We start from the raw sequence: 23,008 nt of genomic DNA, 5'->3' as shown, positions 1-23,008 counted from the left end.
ACCAGTGTCACTGGATATTGGTAGGGACACGTCCCTAGCGTCCCTACTAAATTCTACGCCCCTGAATAGTGCATATTAATTTGAAGAATACATCAAAACGTTAACTTTTATTCAGTCCCTTTTTTTAATAGCCTACTGTTCTTACCCAACTCTAATTTGAAAGTAAAGGGTTGTGAATCCTGTTTCATGTTGATTGTAAATTAAAGCAGACTTGGTTCGATGTATACATTTCCATTTTAATTCATTAAGAAACTAAAATATATTCTTTCCATATAAACTGCCTCTGAAATTGGGCATATTTGGAATATTTCACTCAAGCATGAACAAAATCACAGTTTTGAAACATCATCATCAAGGTCTCGAATCCATCACAATAGAACGTGTAAACAAAGCTGAAATCTGCAATTTTTTCAATGTAAAAACAACTTAAAAAAATATTTGGGAAAAGTCACATGATGTCTGAAAGTCCTTTATCATCTCATTGTGCTTCAGTCTTGTCTTTTTTAACATATATTGCCATCTGAATATTTAATAAATGACAGGGATATTAAAGAGACAGTTCACCCAAACAACGTCAGAAACCAAACATTGACTTCAATAGTATTTTTTCCCCATAATATCAATTGTTTGGTTATCCATATTCTTCAAAACAAGTTTTGTGTTCAGCAGAAAAAAAGAAAAAAAAAATTAATACAGGCTTGGAACACCTTAAAGGTGCAGTGTGTAATATTTAGGAGGATCTGTTGACAGAAATGCAATATCATAAACATAACTATGTGTTCAGTGGTGTATAAAGACCTTACATAATAAACCATTGTGTTTATCTTAGAATTAGGCGTTTCTCTCTACACACACCGCGGGTCCGCTTACATCGACACGTGTCTACACACACCGCGGGTCCGCTTACACACACGTTTCTACACACACCGCGGGTCCGCTTACACACACGTTTCTACACACACCGCGGGTCTGCTTACACACACGTTTCTACACACACCGCGGGTCCGCTTACATCCACATGTTTCTACGGTGGCCCTGAGCGGACAAACACGTTTCGTCACTGTGTTGTTCTTCATGATAAGAAGCTGCTAAAGTCAGCGAATAAAACACTGACACAATGATAAACAAGTCACAATAATATTCACAATAACATTGTTTTACTGAATAATTAAGTAAACCTAATCTCTTAATTTATCTTTGCAAAGAAACTCATTGTTTAACTGGCTACTCTCTGCTGTCTCAGACGACGACATCACTTCCTGTCGGCCGGAGTAACTTCTGTTGGCTGCAGTTCACAACCTCACCACTAGATGCTGCTAAACTTACACACTGCACCTTTAAGGGCGAGTAAATGATGATTAGTGTGTGGTCACGGTGTCGTTCAGAAGCCGGTTCTCGATCCCTCGAGCTGCTCAGACCGCAGATCCTGCATCTGGCTCCAGCTTGTTGGACAGGACCGTGAGGATGCGGTCGAACTTGGCGCAGCGCTCCTTGTGCTCGGCCTGCGCACCCGTCTGACCCCAGAAGAGGCGCAGCGAGAACTCCGTCTGAAACACCTCCAGGAGCTCCGGGATCGGCTCCCATCCGGCTGGAGGAAGAGAGACAGGTCAGCCGTCCAATCAGATCGTCACAGTCTATCGCATGTGTGTGTGTGTGTGTACCTGACAGCAGGCCGTGAGCGTGGCGTGTGCAGTCACTAGCGTGTAGTGTGTGTGTGTGTGTGTACCTGACAGCAGGCCGTGAGCGTGGCATGTGCAGTTACTAGCGTGTAGTATGTGTGTGTGTGTGTGTGTGTGTGTGTGTACCTGACAGCAGGCCGTGAGCGTGGCGTGTGCAGTCACTAGCGTGTAGTGTGTGTGTGTGTGTGTACCTGACAGCAGGCCGTGAGCGTGGCGTGTGCAGTCACTAGCGTGTAGTGTGTGTGTGTGTGTGTACCTGACAGCAGGCCGTGAGCGTGGCGTGTGCAGTCACTAGCGTGTAGTGTGTGTGTGTGTGTGTACCTGACAGCAGGCCGTGAGCGTGGCGTGTGCAGTCACTAGCGTGTAGTGTGTGTGTGTGTGTGTGTGTGTGTGTACCTGACAGCAGGCCGTGAGCGTGGCATGTGCAGTTACTAGCGTGTAGTATGTGTGTGTGTGTGTGTGTGTGTGTGTGTACCTGACAGCAGGCCGTGAGCGTGGCGTGTGCAGTCACTAGCGTGTAGTGTGTGTGTGTGTGTGTACCTGACAGCAGGCCGTGAGCGTGGCGTGTGCAGTCACTAGCGTGTAGTGTGTGTGTGTGTGTGTACCTGACAGCAGGCCGTGAGCGTGGCGTGTGCAGTCACTAGCGTGTAGTGTGTGTGTGTGTGTACCTGACAGCAGGCTGTGAGCGTGGCGTGTGCAGTCACTAGCGTGTAGTGTGTGTGTGTGTGTGTGTACCTGACAGCAGGCCGTGAGCGTGGCGTGTGCAGTCACTAGCGTGTAGTGTGTGTGTGTGTGTGTACCTGACAGCAGGCCGTGAGCGTGGCGTGTGCAGTCACTAGCGTGTAGTGTGTGTGTGTGTGTACCTGACAGCAGGCTGTGAGCGTGGCGTGTGCAGTCACTAGCGTGTAGTGTGTGTGTGTGTGTGTGTGTGTGTACCTGACAGCAGGCCGTGAGCGTGGCATGTGCAGTCACTAGCGTGTAGTGTGTGTGTGTGTGTGTGTGTGTGTACCTGACAGCAGGCCGTGAGCGTGGCATGTGCAGTCACTAGCGTGTAGTGTGTGTGTGTGTGTGTGTACCTGACAGCAGGCCGTGAGCGTGGCGTGTGCAGTCACTAGCGTGTAGTGTGTGTGTGTGTGTGTGTGTGTGTGTGTGTGTACCTGACAGCAGGCCGTGAGCGTGGCATGTGCAGTCACTAGCGTGTAGTGTGTGTGTGTGTGTGTGTGTGTGTGTGTGTGTACCTGACAGCAGGCCGTGAGCGTGGCGTGTGCAGTCACTAGCGTGTAGTGTGGCGTTGCGAGCCGACTGTAGCAGGTTGTAGAGCAGCTGACAGCCTCTGTCTGTGGATTCAACACTGTCCTCGCCCTCCATCAGCCTCAGCAGCGGCACCATGTGTGGCAGAGACACCGGCTCCGAGCCCACGCCGTCTGCACACACACACACATTTGCTGTAAACTCTCTCCAACTCACTCAGACTCATACACACTCGCTCTAAACTCACTCAGACTCACACACACTTGCTGTAAACTCACTCAGACTCACACACACTCGCTGTAAACTCACTCAGACTCACACACACTCGCTGTAAACTCACTCAGACTCACACACACTCGCTGTAAACTCACTCCAACTCACTCAGACTCATACACACTTGCTGTAAACTCACTCAGACTCATACACACTCGCTGTAAACTCACTCAGACTCACACACACACTCGCTGTAAACTCACTCAGACTCACACACACTCGCTGTAAACTCACTCAGACTCACACACACTCCCTGTAAACTCACTCAGACTCACACCACTCGCTGTAAACTCACTCAGACTCACACACACTCGCTGTAAACTCACTCAGACTCGCACACACTCGCTGTAAACTCACTCAGACTCACACACACTTGCTGTAAACTCACTCAGACTCACACACACTCGCTGTAAACTCACTCAGACTCACACACACTTGCTGTAAACTCACCCAGACTCACACACACTCACTGTAAACTCACTCAGACTCACACACACTCACTGTAAACTCACTCAGACTCGCTGTAAACTCACTTAGACTCACACACACTCACTTTAAACTCACTCAGACTCACACACACTCACTGTAAACTCACTCAGACTCACACACACACTCGCTGTAAACTCACTCAGACTCACACACACTTGCTGTAAACTCACTCAGACTCACACACACTTGCTGTAAACTCACTCAGACTCACACACACTCGCTGTAAACTCACCCAGACTCACACACACTCACTGTAAACTCACTCAGACTCACACACACTCACTGTAAACTCACTCAGACTCACACACACTCACTGTAAACTCACTCAGACTCACACACACTCACTGTAAACTCACTCAGACTCGCTGTAAACTCACTTAGACTCACACACACTCACTTTAAACTCACTCAGACTCACACACACTCACTGTAAACTCACTCAGACTCACACACACACTCGCTGTAAACTCACTCAGACTCACACACACTTGCTGTAAACTCACTCAGACTCATACACACTCGCTGTAAACTCACTCAGACTCACACACATACTCGCTGTAAACTCACTCAGACTCACACACACACTCGCTGTAAACTCACTCAGACTCACACCACTCGCTGTAAACTCACTCAGACTCACACACACTCGCTGTAAACTCACTCAGACTCGCACACACTCGCTGTAAACTCACTCAGACTCACACACACTCGCTGTAAACTCACCCAGACTCACACACACTCACTGTAAACTCACTCAGACTCACACACACTCACTGTAAACTCACTCAGACTCACTCAGACTCATACACACTTGCTGTAAACTCACTCAGACTCACACACACTTGCTGTAAACTCACTCAGACTCACACACACTCACTGTAAACTCACTCAGACTCACACACACTCACTGTAAACTCACTTAGACTCACACACACTCACTTTAAACTCACTCAGACTCACACACACTCACTGTAAACTCACTCAGACTCACACACACACTTGCTGTAAACTCACTCAGACTCACACACACTTGCTGTAAACTCACTCAGACTCACACACACTCGCTGTAAACTCACTCAGACTCACACACACTCACTGTAAACTCACTCAGACTCACACACACTCACTGTAAACTCACTCAGACTCACACACACTCACTGTAAACTCACTCAGACTCACACACACTCACTGTAAACTCACTCAGACTCACACACACTCGCTGTAAACTCACTCAGACTCACACACACTCGCTGTAAACTCACTCAGACTCACTCAGACTCGCTGTAAACTCACTTAGACTCACACACACTCGCTGTAAACTCACTCAGACACACACACTCGCTGTAAACTCACTCAGACTCACACACACTCGCTGTAAACTCACTCAGACTCACACACACTCGCTGTAAACTCACTCAGACTCACACACACTCGCTGTAAACTCAGACTCACACACACTCGCTGTAAACTCACTCAGACTCACACACACTCGCTGTAAACTCACTCAGACTCACACACACTCGCTGTAAACTCACTCAGACTCACACACACTCGCTGTAAACTCAGACTCACACACACTCGCTGTAAACTCACTCAGACTCACACACACTCGCTGTAAACTCACTCAGACTCACACCACTCGCTGTAAACTCACTCAGACTCACACACACTCGCTGTAAACTCACTCAGACTCACACACACTCGCTGTAAACTCACTCAGACTCACACACACTCGCTGTAAACTCACTCAGACACACACACTCGCTGTAAACTCACTCAGACTCACACACACTCGCTGTAAACTCACTCAGACTCACACACACTCGCTGTAAACTCACTCACACACACACACACACTCACCCTCGCCCTCATTCAGGGACTTCATGAAGGGCTTCAGGCTCTTTTCGAAGGTCACGGCGCTGTTGGTGTGATTACGCCTCAGCGCTCGCCATGTGTTCTCCAACCTGACCACCTGAAGGACAACATTACATTAATAACAACACAATTACAGCGCGCAACATCATGTCTGCTGAATACAGTACTTGCTTCTCACTCATTTTGGGGGCCGATGCCTAAAATAGTGCCTGTTCTCCTCTAGCAAGTCCCTTTCTCACTAAATATGATGTGGATTTTGTAGCTATTTTCACTTATATGATGTTATTTTATGTCTAATCCTAATTTTGAGGTTAGAATTACGGTCACTGACAGAAGAAAAAGCATGTTTTCTGCTACATCTCTGTATTACTACATACAAATAGCCACAAAAATGTATCAAAATAAAGTGAGTTCATGGTTGAAACAAGAACAAATATCTGCAAATGGCGTCAGAAAAATGATCTTAATTTAAAGGGAAAACAAGATTATTTTTGGGATATATTTGGTCTTGCAAAAATTCTCTAATTTTAATTCAGAAAACAAGACTGAATAAAGATTTTTTATGTCTGTATTGAGTATTTGGTTTAGAGTTAGGGTTAGGGTTAGTAGTTAAATTACACTTTTAATATTTGACTGATTTTGCTATTTCAATGACGGAATTAAAGCTGATAGACTATATATATAATGTGAAAAATCAATTCTTATTTTGTGAAAAAACTACATTATGGAAAGTTTTTATTGATATTTCTAAACTTGGTAGCATCAAATTGGATACACTGGGAAAAACTCATATGCATTAAATTATGAGTTGTTTTGAATTTAAGTTAGAAGAATGTGAGGATTGTGCTCAAATGACTATTTATTGATTTATAATTTATTGATTAAATCTAGTAATTTAAAGGTAAAAAAAAGTGCATTAAAAAATAAATAAAAATAAAAATAAAATAAAATAAGCTTTCAAAACAAAAAATAAATAAATGTAAGTATAATTTCAGGGCTTCGGGTCATTTTGACCCGCGAGGGAAGGATTTGTTACAGCGAGAACCACATCTGGAGAGATCTCTCTGAAAGCGAGTGTGTACCTGCGGCAGCTCGAGCGCCTTCATGACGGCGGAGAAGGCGTACAGGTCCCGCGTGGTGTTGCGCAGCTCCTGCGCCAGCGTGATGATGCGGCTCAGCACCGTCGCCCGCTGGACCAGCGTCCCAGTACAGCCCAGCAGATCCACCGCCACACCCAGAGCCAGACAGTGGTGCCTGTGGGAGCCCAGCGGGGGGCATCAGCGCCCGGAACGCATTACAACTGACTTATGTAATCAGATTACTTTTTCAAGTAACTAGTAAAGTAACACATTACTTTAAAAATTTGCAACAAAATATCTGAGTTAGTTTTTCACATTTATTGACTGACAGCTCTCCTGTCCTCGTGTTGAGACAAATCGTAAGTGCAGAAGCATTGTGTGTGTGTGTGTGTGTGTGTGTGTGTGTGTGTGTGTGTGTGTGTGTGTGTGTGTGTGTGTGTGTGTGTGTTTAAACATGATGGTTATTTAAAACAAGCCCAGCCCAGGTGAAAAGAAGGAACGCAAAATTAACGCATTACTACTCTAGCAAAGAAACTAAGTAACACAATTAGTTACTTATTAAGGGAGTAACACACTATTGTAATGCATTACTTTTCAAAGGAACTTTCCCCAACACTGAGAAACACACACACTCACGCACATGCACACGCACACACACACACACATGCACACACATACACACACTCACACACACACACCTCTCCAGCAGGTCCCGTCTGAGCTGGCCTCCGTGTGGCAGCGTGACGAGCTCCAGTCCGCTCTCAACTCCCATGATGCTCTTCTGCTCCGGCGTCACACCGGTGACACGCGCCACCTGAGCCATAGTGGAAATATAATGAAGAAAAGCTCTGTAAACACTTGCAAATCTGAGTGTGTCCCGTCGACCAGGTCACTTCAATATTATTCATAAAGTATGCTTTATTTAGTTCGGCCATAATAACCCAGTGTGAGTGTGTGTGTGTGTGTGTGTGTGCACGCATGCGTGTGTGTGTGTGTGTGTGTGTGAGTGTGTGTGTGTGTGTGTGTGTGTGTGTGTGTGTGTGTGTGTGTGTGTGTGTGTGTGCACGCATGTGTGTGTGAGTGTGTGTGTGTGTGTGTGTGTGTGTGTGTGTGTGTGTGTGTGTGTGTGAGTGTGTGTGTGTGTGTACCTGGCAGTTGACTCTGAGCATGTGCAGTGCGGTGGCTCTGGCGTCGGTGTGTGTGAGCAGCTCTTTGACCCTCATCAGGACGCTCTGGTCCAGCGTGTGTGTGTGAGTGTGTGTGTGTGTGAGTGTGTGTGTGTGTGTGTGTGTACCTGGCAGTTGACGCTGAGCATGTGCAGTGCGGTGGCTCTGGCGTCGGTGTGTGTGAGCAGCTCTTTGACCCTCATCAGGACGCTCTGGTCCAGCGTGTGTGTGTGAGTGTGTGTGTGTGTGTGTGTGTGTGTGTGTACCTGGCAGTTGACGCTGAGCATGTGCAGTGCGGTGGCTCTGGCGTCGGTGTGTGTGAGCAGCTCTTTGACCCTCATCAGGACGCTCTGGTCCAGCGTGTGTGAGTGTGTGTGTGTGTGTGAGTGTGTGTGTGTGTGTGTGTACCTGGCAGTTGACGCTGAGCATGTGCAGTGCGGTGGCTCTGGCGTCGGTGTGTGTGAGCAGCTCTTTGACCCTCATCAGGACGCTCTGGTCCAGCGTGTGAGTGTGTGTGTGTGTGTGTGTGAGTGTGTGTGTGTGTGTGAGTGTGTGTGTGTGTGTCTGTGTACCTGGCAGTTGACGCTGAGCATGTGCAGTGCGGTGGCTCTGGCGTCGGTGTGTGTGAGCAGCTCTTTGACCCTCATCAGGACGCTCTGGTCCAGTGTGTGTGTGTGTGTGTGTGTGTGTGTGTGTGTGTGTGTACCTGGCAGTTGACGCTGAGCATGTGCAGTGCGGTGGCTCTGGCGTCGGTGTGTGTGAGCAGCTCTTTGACCCTCATCAGGACGCTCTGGTCCAGTGTGTGTGTGTGAGTGTGTGTGTGTGTGTGAGTGTGTGTGTGTGTGTGTGTGTACCTGGCAGTTGACTCTGAGCATGTGCAGTGCGGTGGCTCTGGCGTCGGTGTGTGTGAGCAGCTCTTTGACCCTCATCAGGACGCTCTGGTCCAGCGTGTGTGTGTGTGTGTGTGTGTGTGTGTGTGTGTGTGTGTGTGTGTGTGTGTGTGTGTGTGTGAGTGTGTGTGTGTGTGTGTGTGTGTGCACGCATGTGTGTGTGAGTGTGTGTGTGTGTGTGTGTACCTGGCAGTTGACGCTGAGCATGTGCAGTGCGGTGGCTCTGGCGTCGGTGTGTGTGAGCAGCTCTTTGACCCTCATCAGGACGCTCTGGTCCAGTGTGTGTGTGTGAGTGTGTGTGTGTGTGTGAGTGTTTGTGTGTGTGTGTGTGTACCTGGCAGTTGACTCTGAGCATGTGCAGTGCGGTGGCTCTGGCGTCGGTGTGTGTGAGCAGCTCTTTGACCCTCATCAGGACGCTCTGGTCCAGCGTGTGTGTGTGTGTGTGTGTGTGTGTGTGTGTGTGTGTGTGTGTGTGTGAGTGTGTGTGTGTGTGTGTGTGTGTGTGTGCACGCATGTGTGTGTGAGTGTGTGTGTGTGTGTGTGTACCTGGCAGTTGACGCTGAGCATGTGCAGTGCGGTGGCTCTGGCGTCGGTGTGTGTGAGCAGCTCTTTGACCCTCATCAGGACGCTCTGGTCCAGCGTGTGTGTGTGAGTGTGTGTGTGTGTGTGTCTGTGTGTACCTGGCAGTTGACGCTGAGCATGTGCAGTGCGGTGGCTCTGGCGTCGGTGTGTGTGAGCAGCTCTTTGACCCTCATCAGGACGCTCTGGTCCAGCGTGTGTGTGTGAGTGTGTGTGTGTGTGTGTCTGTGTGTACCTGGCAGTTGACGCTGAGCATGTGCAGTGCGGTGGCTCTGGCGTCGGTGTGTGTGAGCAGCTCTTTGACCCTCATCAGGACGCTCTGGTCCAGCGTGTGTGTGTGAGTGTGTGTGTGTGTGTGTCTGTGTGTACCTGGCAGTTGACGCTGAGCATGTGCAGTGCGGTGGCTCTGGCGTCGGTGTGTGTGAGCAGCTCTTTGACCCTCATCAGGACGCTCTGGTCCAGCGTGTGTGTGTGAGTGTGTGTGTGTGTGTGTCTGTGTGTACCTGGCAGTTGACGCTGAGCATGTGCAGTGCGGTGGCTCTGGCGTCGGTGTGTGTGAGCAGCTCTTTGACCCTCATCAGGACGCTCTGGTCCAGCGTGTGTGTGTGAGTGTGTGTGTGTGTGTGTCTGTGTGTACCTGGCAGTTGACGCTGAGCATGTGCAGTGCGGTGGCTCTGGCGTCGGTGTGTGTGAGCAGCTCTTTGACCCTCATCAGGACGCTCTGGTCCAGCGGGCGGTTGTTCTCGGGCAGCAGAAGCGAACGAAACTCCTCCAGACGAAAGCAGGAGCTCGTCTCCGTCAGCGGCCGCTGGAAACACCAGTCGCGCTCGTCCTCGTCTCCGTGTGTGAGTGTGTGTGTGTGTGTGAGTGGCTGCTCCTCCAGCTTCTGCGCCTCCAGGAACCCGAAGCTAGTCTCGGTGAGGCGCGCGCGACTCGTCCACTTCTCCTGAGCGCGGAGCCGCGCCGCGTGACCTTTCGGCAGCATGGTGACCGGGACCTGCGGGGTCAAAGGTCAGTTCGTCATACATGGAGTCTAATGTTATCTTAAAAACATTGAGATTCACACGGAACTCAAATTGGAACTTCTATAATCTGATGCTGATCTCAGTTGGACCCCATTGACTTCCATTATACGGGCAAGAACACTGAAACTATCACTTTATGAGGTCTCGGTGATGTCAACTGAATGTATTAATTTAAATTATGAAAAACTTTTTTTGCAAACAGACAGATATTTGTCTTTGTGATACTGTATGGAGCCTCTGAATTGACATAGTGATGGGGAACAATGTAATATTTCAATACTTGTTGCATCCAAAACACTTTTGTGTACTTTAGAAACTTTGCGTTCTCTCTTAAAAAAAGACTTTAGCCAGTAGATGGCGGCGGAGGAGCACTTATTGTCTAATTAGCCATTTCCACTCCTTAATATATGCAAATGTGATATAAATATGAATGCAAAACTAAGTGACACGGTGATGGGAAAATGTTGCATCCTAAAAACTTTGCATTCCTTCACGAAACTTTTACGTTTCCCCAAGAAACTTTGCAAAAATATGAGCGAATTAAATTTTTTGGAGCGAACACAAAGTTTCTAATGCAATACTTTTGCGAGAGAAACCTAATCTTTCCTCTCGTCTCATATGTTTTCTATCCTCGCTGATAGAGTTATGGCAGAAGTGTTGAGCTCATGACCTCTGACCTGTGGCACCAGCTCTCCGTAGATGTCGCCGGGGTCGGGGTCGCACTGGGTCGGGGGGAACATGATGGAGATGCGCAGGGGTTTGGGCGGCGCTCGGCAGTGGAGCTGTCCGTCAGAGCCCACCAGAGGAGACGCACCCAGACTCGACTGACAGGAAGTGGCTGGGCTGAGGACAGGCTCACTTCCTGTGCGGAACACCGGGGACACGGGGGCGTGGCTAGAGTCATGTGACGCACTGCACTGAGGAACACCTGAGGAACATGGACAAATCAATCTGTGTAGTAATCAGATCCCAGATCAGTTTTTAAGTATGTTCATCGTGTGTGTGTGTGTGTGTGTGTGTGTACCTGTGCGCAGGTTGCTGTCAGATTGTGCAGACTGTAGGAATGGTCTCCCCACTGTCTCCAGATTAGCAGGCTGACTGCCGCTCCTAACACACACACACACACACACACACACACACACAATACACCGTTAATATGACAACTATACACACAGTGTGATAGACATGTATTGTGTCTGATTCTGACACGGTTCCTGTGCAACATTCTGCAAATCTGTCTGCCGGAAATTTTAGCCGATAAAGTTTTAAATATGGATATTTTTCTTAAACGAGCGCATGGCTTCACTTCAGAAGGCCTTTATTAACCCCCGGAGCCTGTGGAGCACTTTTATGATGGACAGATGCACTTTTATGATGGACAGATGCACTTTTATGATGGATAGATGCACTTTTATGATGGACAGATGCACTTTAATGATGGATAGATGGACTTTTATGATGGACAGATGCACTTTTATGATGGATAGATGCACTTTTATGATGGACAGATGCACTTTTATGATGGATAGATGCACTTTTATGATGGACAGATGCACTTTTATGATGGATAGATGCACTTTTATGATGGACAGATGCACTTTTATGATGGATAGATGCACTTTTATGATGGACAGATGCACTTTTATGATGGATAGATGCACTTTTATGATGGACAGATGCACTTTTATGATGGACAGATGCAGTTTTATGAGGTATAGATGCACTTTTATGATGGACAGATGCACTTTTATGATGGATAGATGCACTTTTATGATGGACAGATGCACTTTTATGATGGACAGATGCACTTTTATGATGGATAGATGCACTTTTATGATGGACAGATGCACTTTTATGATGGATAGATGCACTTTTATGATGGATAGATGCACTTTTATGATGGACAGATGCACTTTTATGATGGACAGATGCACTTTTATGATGGACAGATGCACTTTTATGATGGACAGATGCACTTTTATGATGGATAGATGCACTTTTATGATGGATAGATGCACTTTTATGATGGACAGATGCACTTTTATGATGGACAGATGCACTTTTATGATGGACAGATGCACTTTTATGATGGACAGATGCACTTTTATGATGGACAGATGCACTTTTATGATGGACAGATGCACTTTTATGATGGATAGATGCACTTTTATGATGGATAGATGCACTTTTATGATGGATAGATGCACTTTTATGATGGATAGATGCACTTTTATGATGGATAGATGCACTTTTATGATGGACAGATGCACTTTTATGATGGACAGATGCACTTTTATGATGGACAGATGCACTTTTATGATGGACAGATGCTCTTTTATGATGGACAGATGCACTTTTATGATGGACAGATGCACTTTTATGATGGACAGATGCAGTTTTATGATGGACAGATGCACTTTTATGATGGACAGATGCAGTTTTATGATGGACAGATGCAGTTTTATGAGGGATAGATGCACTTTTATGATGGATAGATGCACTTTTATGATGGACAGATGCAATTTTATGATGGACAGATGCACTTTTATGATGGATAGATGCACTTTTATGATGGATAGATGCACTTTTATGATGGACAGATGCACTTTTATGATGGACAGATGCACTTTTATGATGGACAATTTATGATGGACAGATGCACTTTTATGATGGACAGATGCACTTTTATGATGGACAGATGCTCTTTTATGATGGACAGATGCACTTTTATGATGGACAGATGCACTTTTATGATGGACAGATGCACTTTTATGATGTATAGACGCAATTTTATGATGGACAGATGCACTTTTATGATGGACAGATGCACTTTTATGATGGACAGATGCACTTTTATGATGGATAGATGCAGTTTTATGATGGATAGATGCAATTTTATGATGGACAGATGCACTTTTATGATGGACAGATGCACTTTTATGATGGACAGATGCAGTTTTATGAGGGACAGATGCAGTTTTATGATGGACAGATGCACTTTTATGATGGACAGATGCACTTTTATGATGGACAGATGCAGTTTTATGATGGATAGATGCAATTTTATGATGGACAGATGCACTTTTATGATGGACAGAAGCACTTTTATGATGGATAGATGCACTTTTATGATGGACAGATGCACTTTTATGATGGACAGATGCACTTTTATGATGGACAGATGCAGTTTTATGATGGATAGATGCAATTTTATGATGGACAGATGCACTTTTATGATGGACAGAAGCACTTTTATGATGGACAGATGCACTTTTATGATGGATAGATGCACTTTTATGATGGACAGATGTGCTTTTATGATGGATAGATGCACTTTTATGATGGATAGATGCACTTTTATGATGGATAGATGCACTTTTATGATGGACAGATGCACTTTTATGATGGACAGATGCACTTTTATGATGGACAGATGCACTTTTATGATGGACAGATGCACTTTTATGATGGACAGATGCACTTTTATGATGGACAGATGCACTTTTATGATGGATAGATGCACTTTTATGATGGATAGATGCACTTTTATGATGGACAGATGCACTTTTATGATGGACAGATGCACTTTTATGATGGACAGATGCACTTTTATGATGGACAGATGCACTTTTATGATGGATAGATGCACTTTTATGATGGATAGATGCACTTTTATGATGGACAGATGCACTTTTATGATGGATAGATGCACTTTTATGATGGACAGATGCTCTTTTATGATGGACAGATGCACTTTTATGATGGACAGATGCAGTTTTATGATGGACAGATGCAGTTTTATGATGGACAGATGCACTTTTATGATGTATAGATGCAATTTTATGATGGACAGATGCACTTTTATGATGGACAGATGCACTTTTATGATGTATAGATGCAATTTTATGATGGACAGATGCACTTTTATGATGGATAGATGCAGTTTTATGATGGATAGATGCAGTTTTATGATGGACAGATGCACTTTTATGATGGATAGATGCACTTTTATGATGGATAGATGCACTTTTATGATGGACAGATGCACTTTTATGATGGACAGATGCAGTTTTATGATGGATAGATGCAATTTTATGATGGACAGATGCACTTTTATGATGGACAGATGCACTTTTATGATGGACAGATGCACTTTTATGATGGATAGATGCACTTTTATGATGGACAGATGCACTTTTATGATGGATAGATGCACTTTTATGATGGACAGATGCACTTTTATGATGGACAGATGCACTTTTATGATGGACAGATGCACTTTTATGATGGACAGATGCACTTTTATGATGGACAGATGCAGTTTTATGATGGATAGATGCAATTTTATGATGGACAGATGCACTTTTATGATGGACAGAGGCACTTTTATGATGGACAGATGCACTTTTATGATGGATAGATGCACTTTTATGATGGACAGATGCACTTTTATGATGGACAGATGCACTTTTATGATGGACAGATGCACTTTTATGATGGACAGATGCACTTTTATGATGGATAGATGCACTTTTATGATGGATAGATGCACTTTTATGATGGATAGATGCAATTTTATGATGGACAGATGCAGTTTTATGATGGACAGATGCACTTTTATGATGGACAGATGCACTTTTATGATGGATAGATGCACTTTTATGATGGATAGATGCAGTTTTATGATGGACAGATGCAGTTTTATGAGGGATAGATGCACTTTTATGATGGATAGATGTGTGTGTGTGTGTGTGTGTACCTGAGTAGGTTGTTGCTGTTGACCTGCAGCATGTCTCTCTGAGAGGAACTCAGGCTCCGCCTCTTGCTCTGACCTCGTGACAGATGGGCGGAGCTTGATGACCTCGCCGCCTGCCGCTCGCTGATGATGCGTAGAGGCAGAGTGCGCGTGATTGGCTGAAAGATGATGGCGCCTGCGGAATTCGAGATGGGACGCCGTCCGCCGACGTGAAACCGAATTAACGCTGGTATGTTATCGAACTGATCGTTCTCAAACTGAAACAGCTCTCTGGTGTAACCCTACACACACACACACACACACACACACACGTCAGACTCAGTCTCTGAACGCTCGTTCACACGGCGGATGCTGGGACGGATACTGTACCTGTTTGGGTCGCAGAACGACACGTATGATTTTGAAGTGCATGGGTTGATTTTTCCACATGCAGCTCAGGACGTATTCACCGGGACTGGAGCTGGAGTCGCGCACCAGAAACTCTCCGTCTCTAGAGAACAGCTTCTCCGCACCCTACACACACACACACACACATATGCTTATTAATTAATGCACTGATATCAACAAATAGTGAGGTTTGGCTTGACTGCGTGCCAGTAATATACAGTACAACACCATTCCACAATATAAACAAACTTGGTTTATTTATGTAGATTTTTATTGTATTGTGAGATAAAAAAGATTGTATCTGTGGTAAATACATAATTAAATTATTAAATAAATAGATAAATAATTAAGACTAATAAATAAATAAGTTAATAAATTAGTAAATAAACAAACATTTAAGTAAGTAAATAATTTTTTTTAAATTGATTTAACCAAATAAGTGAATCATTTAGTAAATAAAATATGTAGATAAACAAATAATAAAATAATTATATATTAAAATAAATAATTGAATAAATTAGTAAATAAACAGAAATATAAGTAAATAAATAAATACAAATTATATTAAACCAAATAAGTGAATAAATGAGTGAATAAAAAACAATATAGTAGATAAATAAATAAATAAACAATTAAAACAAATAAAAAGCTGAAAATAAATACATAAATAAACAAAATAAATAGAAAAAAAACATAATAAGGTAACTTAACAGAAACTAAATGTAATAACAATTTTTCATTGTATAAATTGGATCTTTATACAAGAAACTACGTAGATGCCTTGGCTTGATAAGAAAATGTGGCCAATATATTAAAGCCGATAAATTGTGGATTATTTCCTTGAGCTGAGACTCTTCAGATGTGCACTGTTCACCATGATCATTTTGAACTGCTTGAAATATGATTGGAATCACTTAAAAAAAGGAAAATACAGTTATGTGCAGCACAAGTCTGTCATATCGGCTTCATAAAATTATAATGAGAACATTATAATTCTGTGTTTGGGACATGGATTTTAATGGTGAGACTTTTGTTTTTCTAATCAGGCTCTCAAAAATTATATAAAAAATTTTATCGGCCAATATATCGGTTATCAGCTTTCAAATATAAAGAATTATCGGTATCGACTATAATTTTCATATCGGTGCATCCCTAGAAAAAGAGCTTTGTGGACAAACATTCCTCCTGTTGTTTTCCAACGTCCTGCAGGTTTGGAATGACACGAGAGCGAGTGGTTTTGGGTAAAGGCTGGCTTTTAGCGTAGTATGGCACAAACACACCTCGCGCAGCAGCTGTCCATGATACCAGGCGTGACCCCTCAGGTCTTCAGTGCTGAGTTTCAGCTCCTCCTCCAGCTCTTTCTTCAGAGAGTCCATGTCCTTCAGCCCCGAGAACACCTGCAGAAACATCACAATAACACAATGAAGCACAATGAAGCACTGAACAACGAGTTTGTGTGGCGTGACCTGTGTAACACGCTCACCTGACTGATGAAGGCCGACACACTCTTCCTCCTGCTGCAAAACAGAGCACAACAGATTAAAAAAAGTAATAAATTATGTTTTTCATTTGTAATATTTAAATGTTTTACATACATGCATTTTTATACAACCTTTTTATCCACTTTAATGGAATCTGGTCAAGTTAATTTGAATAAAATCGGTTTATTTCGATTTTTTTTTATTCTAGACTACAGGCAAAACCATTGTTTTTTCATGCACTGGTCTATTTTGAGGTGTATTTTTCTTCCCTATCAAGTCTTCGTTCAGAATAATGGAAAGAAAACATCCGAAAAACACATTCAAGTGTTTATTTTATTGCATTTTATCTATTTGCGTCTGTAGATTTCAATTACAATACATATCTTTAAAGAGTTTCATCTCCACTTCAGCATCACTTGTATACACCAAAATTTACAGTTTTATTCCAATCCATATTCTAAAGGTTTTTACCAAGGGGTTTGTTCATATATCATTCGCCATATATATATTTAACACTTTATTCCTAAAAACATGGTGAAAATTAGTTTTTTTCTGTCTGACGACAGTATTTTCTGATTTATGGAGTCATAAAGAGAGATATCCAAAATCCCCTCAGTGAAAACATTTAGCTCTACTATGTCAACAAAATCAAGCAAGAAGTTTTAACCTGGCTTTATCCAATGTTCAGATTTATGTGCTGGAAAAGTATGCAAATTAGTGCATATTTGATTCGATTATTGATGAATGCCATATTTGCATAATTAAACAACATTTCAGAACTTGTAATACAAAATGTGTCTTATTATTCTGTGTTTAATCAACTTGAGAAAGTATCGGGATATCTACTAGTTAAACTTTTAGAACTTTGCACAAAAAAACAAAGCTCAAAACATCACAGAACACCAAATGCTGACGTCTGTCTGCATAAAAACACATGTACAGACATACATCTTAGGACATGCACTCACAATGCTCTGTATACGTCCACCACACCCTCCTTCTGCTGATTTGCTAACAGTCCGAAGCTACGATAAACTCTTCTTAGGGTTTGATAACTTCACCGTTACAGTAAAGACCTCTGAGAACAGCAAGGTAAAGCACTACAGATCACTGACATGGAGAGGTGTGTTTTTAAATAACATTTTAATGGCGTTTCCTTCCCATCTCACAGCCAAACCCGCTGCATTGTGTCCTGTGGACATCAGGGAATGTCCTGGGATCAGTTGCCATGGAAACGGATGTTATGGGCTCAAGGTCAGTGCAGTCAAACTCCCAAAAAACAAAACTAAAACTAAAGCTATAAACTCATTTTAATGTACTTTCTTTGTGTTATTTCCCAGTACAAATATCTAAACAATTGTGAAATCAAGATAAATTCACTTTTGATATTAAGTCTTGCTTTCTGAGTTTATGCTTAAAACAATGAAAACAAATACTGTATCTGCCAGTTGTGTCAGAAAAATAATCTTGTTTTCCCTTTAAATTAAGTTTTTCAGAGCCCATTGGCAGATATTTGTTCTTGTTTTAGCATAAACTCGCTTCATTTTGATAATTCTGTCACAAAACAACACTTTATATCTTAAGTCATTTTGCTTCTCCAGTAAACATATCTTGATTTAAGAATGTTTAGATTTTTAATGATTAGAAAATAAGACATAAAATACTGAGAGAGAACATTTTTGCAGTGCTACTTTCTATGTCCCAATGACAGCAACAAATATAAATAAAATGTCACTAATAAAAGTATTACAATGTATTACCATGTTTTTTTTGGAAATGTACTCTAATGTTGTTTGGAAAACCATCATTCATATCAAAATACATTAATTATTAATATATAACAATAATATATTAAAGTAAACATTATGTCATTAAAGTATATAAAGTATCATCTAGATTCTATGTGAAATCTCATGTTTTCCAAAGTCAAACAGCAACCCACATCAAACTAACTAATGCAGAACATCTGGTGTCGATGACAACTTACTTTAATACTTTAAGTATTTAAAAATCGAACTGAGAGCAACAAATTCTGTTTTACCAACACACACATATATATACATATATATCAAAGGTCTATCTATCAGCTCTGCCCTTCCCATCGCAAACACCAGGATAATCATTAACAGTCTGTGCGGGAACACCAGCTGAAACTTACCTGGAAAACAAAAACTATTCCTATTGTGGAGTTTCTCATCGAGAGAGAGAGATCATAATAATCCGAGTCTTCTCCTTCTTCTTCTTCTTCTCCTCCTCCAGCAGATCCCTCGCTCACAGCTGACGAGTTCACACACGCTCCGCTCCTCCCGCGCGCGCCGCTATCTCTCGCGCATTCCGCGCATTCCGCGCGCACTCACCTGTGTGACGGCGCCCGAGGCCCTGAAAACCCGCAACCCGTCCGACATGCTCGATCCCCGGGGGCAGAGAGAGAGAGTGAAACCTGTGTAAGCTTGATCCGACGACGCCCCGTTTCGCTGAGTTTAACCAGAGACGCGCGCGTTATTGCGCAAGACGCCGCGTTCACACTCGCGCGGTGTGCGCGCTCACAGGAAAGATTCCACCACAGTGTGAGCCGTGACATGTTGCGAAGGAGAACACATCCTGACAGCAAACCTATTATTTATGTTGTAAGTGTACTTTTATAGGTGAGAGCGGGGCATGTGGTCACACAGTTTACTGCAATATTGCTCAAGTGTGTGAGTGTGTTTTTTTGAAGACATAGCTTAAGTTAAAGTATCTAGTCACATTATTTTTATTTTTCGGTAACACTTTACAATAAGGTTCATTAGTTAGAATTAGTTAATGTATAAACTAACATGTTCTAACAATGAGCAATACATTTGTTATTGTAGGCCTAATAGTTAATCTTTGTTAATAAAAATACAGCTGTTCATTGTTTGTTCATGTTAGTTCACAGTGCATTAACTAATATTAACAAATACAACCTTTGATTTAAATAATGTATTATTAAATTAATAATGATTAATAAAAGATTAATAAATACTGTAGAAGTATTGATCATTCTCAGTTCATGTTAACTAAGGTAGTTAACTTATGAACCTTATTGTAAAGTGTTACCAGTTTTAAAGTGGTTACAAGTAAGAATTTTCAGCAAAATGTAAACAAAACAATTCACGAACAATTCAGCAAAAAGGCATGCATTTCTACCAGATATCGGAGTACACATATAGATCGCATCTAGATACTAGAAACTCACGTGTGAAGAAAAGAAAGAAAAAACACTTCTGGCTTATGCTTGCTAAACATTTTCACTGAGGGTAAAAGTTGTTTGAAGAAGCATGACAGATAATGATCTTTTCTTTATAAGATTTTATATATGTTGATTTGACTATTAGTGAGTAATTTGACCAATAAGTTGGTCATCAAAGGTAAATTACCTCCATTTTGCACTTGTTTGGTTTTACCTCAGAAAGGATCAATAAATAAGGTGATGAAGGAACCTGAGCTTGAGTTTGCTGGAGGGGGCGTGGTCTTCAGGGCGGAGCTGGAGGCAGGAGGCGGAGACTCGGTTGTCACGGCGACGCAGTCTCGGCACGATGCTGTGCCGGAAGAAGTCCGTGGATCTGACCAGGTCAATCGGTGATGCCAGAGTGTTTTTCCGGCTCATCGTGCCGGTGGAGATATTCTCTGAGGAGAACCACCATATCTACCATTACAGCCAACACAAATATGCTCTGAACGCTTTAAAAATGTTTTTTCTTGGGTATGTGAATGTTAAAGGGATAGTTCACCCAAAAATTAAAATTAGCCCATGATTTACCAACTCATCCTAGGTGTGTATGACATTCTTCTCTCAGACGAATACAATCAGAGTTATATTTAAAAAACTTAAAAAAGACTTCAAAACAGAAACAGTCATTCACTGCCATTATAAAGCTTGGAAGCATCAGGGTGTTTATTAATATACTTTTGAATGTTCTCTGAACGTTCTAAAACAACAAGTAGTAACATTTAAAAAACGTTAGATGAACGTCCAACTAAACTCACGTTCCGTGAACGATTTATGAACAATGTTTTTGTGCTAACGTTTAGAGAACATTATTAAAGACCAGATAACAACAAACATTCTATTAACGTTACTGGAGGAACTGTGTGTGTGTGTGTGTGTGTGTGTGTGTGTGTGTGTGTGTGTGTGTGCGTGCGTGCTTGCGAGTGTGTGTGTGTGCGTGCGTGCGTGCTTGCGAGTGTGTGTGTGTGTGTGTGTGTGTGTGTGTGTGTGTGTGTGTGTGTGTGTGTGTGTGTGTGTGTGTGTGTGCGTGCGTGCTTGCGAGTGTGTGTGTGTGCGTGCGTGCGTGCTTGCGAGTGTGTCTGTGTGTGTGTGTCTGTGTGTGTGTGTGTGTGTGTGTGTGTGTGTGTGTGTGTGTCTGTGTGTGTGTGTGTGTGTGTGTGTGTGTGTGTGTGTGTGTGTGTGTGTGTGTTCACCTTTCTCAGGCTGTTGTGTCTGTAGTTGCATTAGGATGGTTGTTCTGTGTTCTGGATCTTCGACTCCCATCAGTCTGAGATCATCCTCTGTTACAGATAGGAGACCCTGCACACACACACACACACACACACACACACAGCATTTCACCGTTTCATTGTTGTTTGGCGATCTGCTCTGTGAAAAGTGATTTTAAAAGTACAAATATACCACGTAGTCTCTTAATTAAGACAAACTGCATAATGAAACAAGACTGTGTGAACATGAGTGTGTGTGTGTGAACATGAGTGTGTGTGTGTGTGTGTGAACATGAGTGTGTTTGTGTGTGTGTGTGTGTGTGTGTACCTCGAGGCCGTATGAGTGTGTGTGTGTGTGTGTGTGTGTGTGTGTGTACCTCGAGGCCGTATGAGTGTGTGTGTGTGTACCTCGAGGCCGTATGAGTGTGTGTGTGTGTGTGTGTGTGTACCTCGAGGCCGTATGAGTGTGTGTGTGTGTGTGTGTGTGTGTGTGTGTGTGTGTGTACCTCGAGGCCGTATGAGTGTGTGTGTGTGTGTGTGTGTGTGTGTGTGTGTGTGTGTGTGTGTACCTCGAGGCCGTATGAGTGTGTGTGTGTGTGTGTGTGTGTGTGTGTGTGTGTGTGTACCTCGAGGCCGTATGAGTGTGTGTGTGTGTACCTCGAGGCCGTATGAGTGTGTGTGTGTGTGTGTGTGTGTGTGTGTACCTCGAGGCCGTATGAGTGTGTGTGTGTGTGTGTGTGTGTGTGTGTGTACCTCGAGGCCGTATGAGTGTGTGTGTGTACCTCGAGGCCGTATGAGTGTGTGTGTGTGTGTGTGTGTGTGTGTGTGTGTACCTCGAGGCCGTATGAGTCTGTGTGTGTGTGTGTGTGTGTGTGTGTGTACCTCGAGGCCGTATGAGTGTGTGTGTGTGTGTGTGTGTGTGTGTGTGTGTGTGTGTGTGTGTGTACCTCGAGGCCGTATGAGTGTGTGTGTGTGTACCTCGAGGCCGTATGAGTGTGTGTGTGTGTGTGTGTGTGTGTGTGTACCTCGAGGCCGTATGAGTGTGTGTGTGTGTGTGTGTGTGTGTGTGTGTGTGTGTGTACCTCGAGGCCGTATGAGTGTGTGTGTGTGTACCTCGAGGCCGTATGAGTGTGTGTGTGTGTGTGTGTGTGTGTGTGTACCTCGAGGCCGTAGTACTGCTTCTCCAGAGCGCTGGTGTACTGAGGGAGTCCGATCTGCCTCAGCCAGCGCGCGATCGAGCGGTTGTCCATCTCACACGACAACAAAACATGCTTTTGTTAGTCATTATTCACAGAAAAAGTCAAAAAATTACATACTATGTCATATTTATTAGATAACTAATTTATATTTATAAGATGACAGTTATAATTATTAGATAACAAAAGTCATAATTATGAGATAACATAAAAAGTAATATTTATGAGATGACATTCATTATTATTAGATAACAGTAAAAGTAATATTTATGAGATTACATAAATTCATATTCATGTGATGACATAAAAAGTCATTTATTATTAAATAAAGTCATTTATGAGATAACATAAAAAGTTATTTATGAGATAACACGTCATAATTATGAGATAATATAATTCATATTTATGAGATAATGTAAAAGTC

General features: G+C 43.2%; 1 protein-coding gene across 1 annotated transcript; it reads right to left on the bottom strand.

Moving 5' to 3' along the window:
• Nucleotides 1-1,393: 1,393 nt before the first annotated feature.
• sh2d3a (SH2 domain containing 3A) lies at nt 1,394-22,638 on the bottom strand. Its single transcript, XM_056241507.1, has 15 exons — nt 22,549-22,638; nt 21,374-21,479; nt 20,392-20,578; nt 16,933-16,966; nt 16,730-16,846; nt 15,432-15,575; nt 15,066-15,343; nt 11,331-11,413; nt 10,984-11,234; nt 9,919-10,278; nt 7,345-7,460; nt 6,650-6,821; nt 5,553-5,664; nt 2,918-3,103; nt 1,394-1,588 (listed from the first exon to the last, which is right to left on the bottom strand). The coding sequence occupies exons 1-15, from the start codon at nt 22,636-22,638 to the stop codon at nt 1,413-1,415; spliced, it is 2,412 nt and encodes an 803-aa protein (XP_056097482.1). The 3' UTR covers nt 1,394-1,412.
• Nucleotides 22,639-23,008: the final 370 nt, after the last annotated feature.

The sequence above is a fragment of the Rhinichthys klamathensis genome, unplaced genomic scaffold (assembly GCF_029890125.1).
Source record: "Rhinichthys klamathensis goyatoka isolate OS25496 unplaced genomic scaffold, OSU_Roscu_1.1 h1tg000650l_1, whole genome shotgun sequence".
Taxonomy (NCBI): domain Eukaryota; kingdom Metazoa; phylum Chordata; class Actinopteri; order Cypriniformes; family Leuciscidae; genus Rhinichthys; species Rhinichthys klamathensis.
Note: the sequence above shows the minus strand (reverse complement) of the source record. Positions and strands in the feature narration are given on the sequence as shown.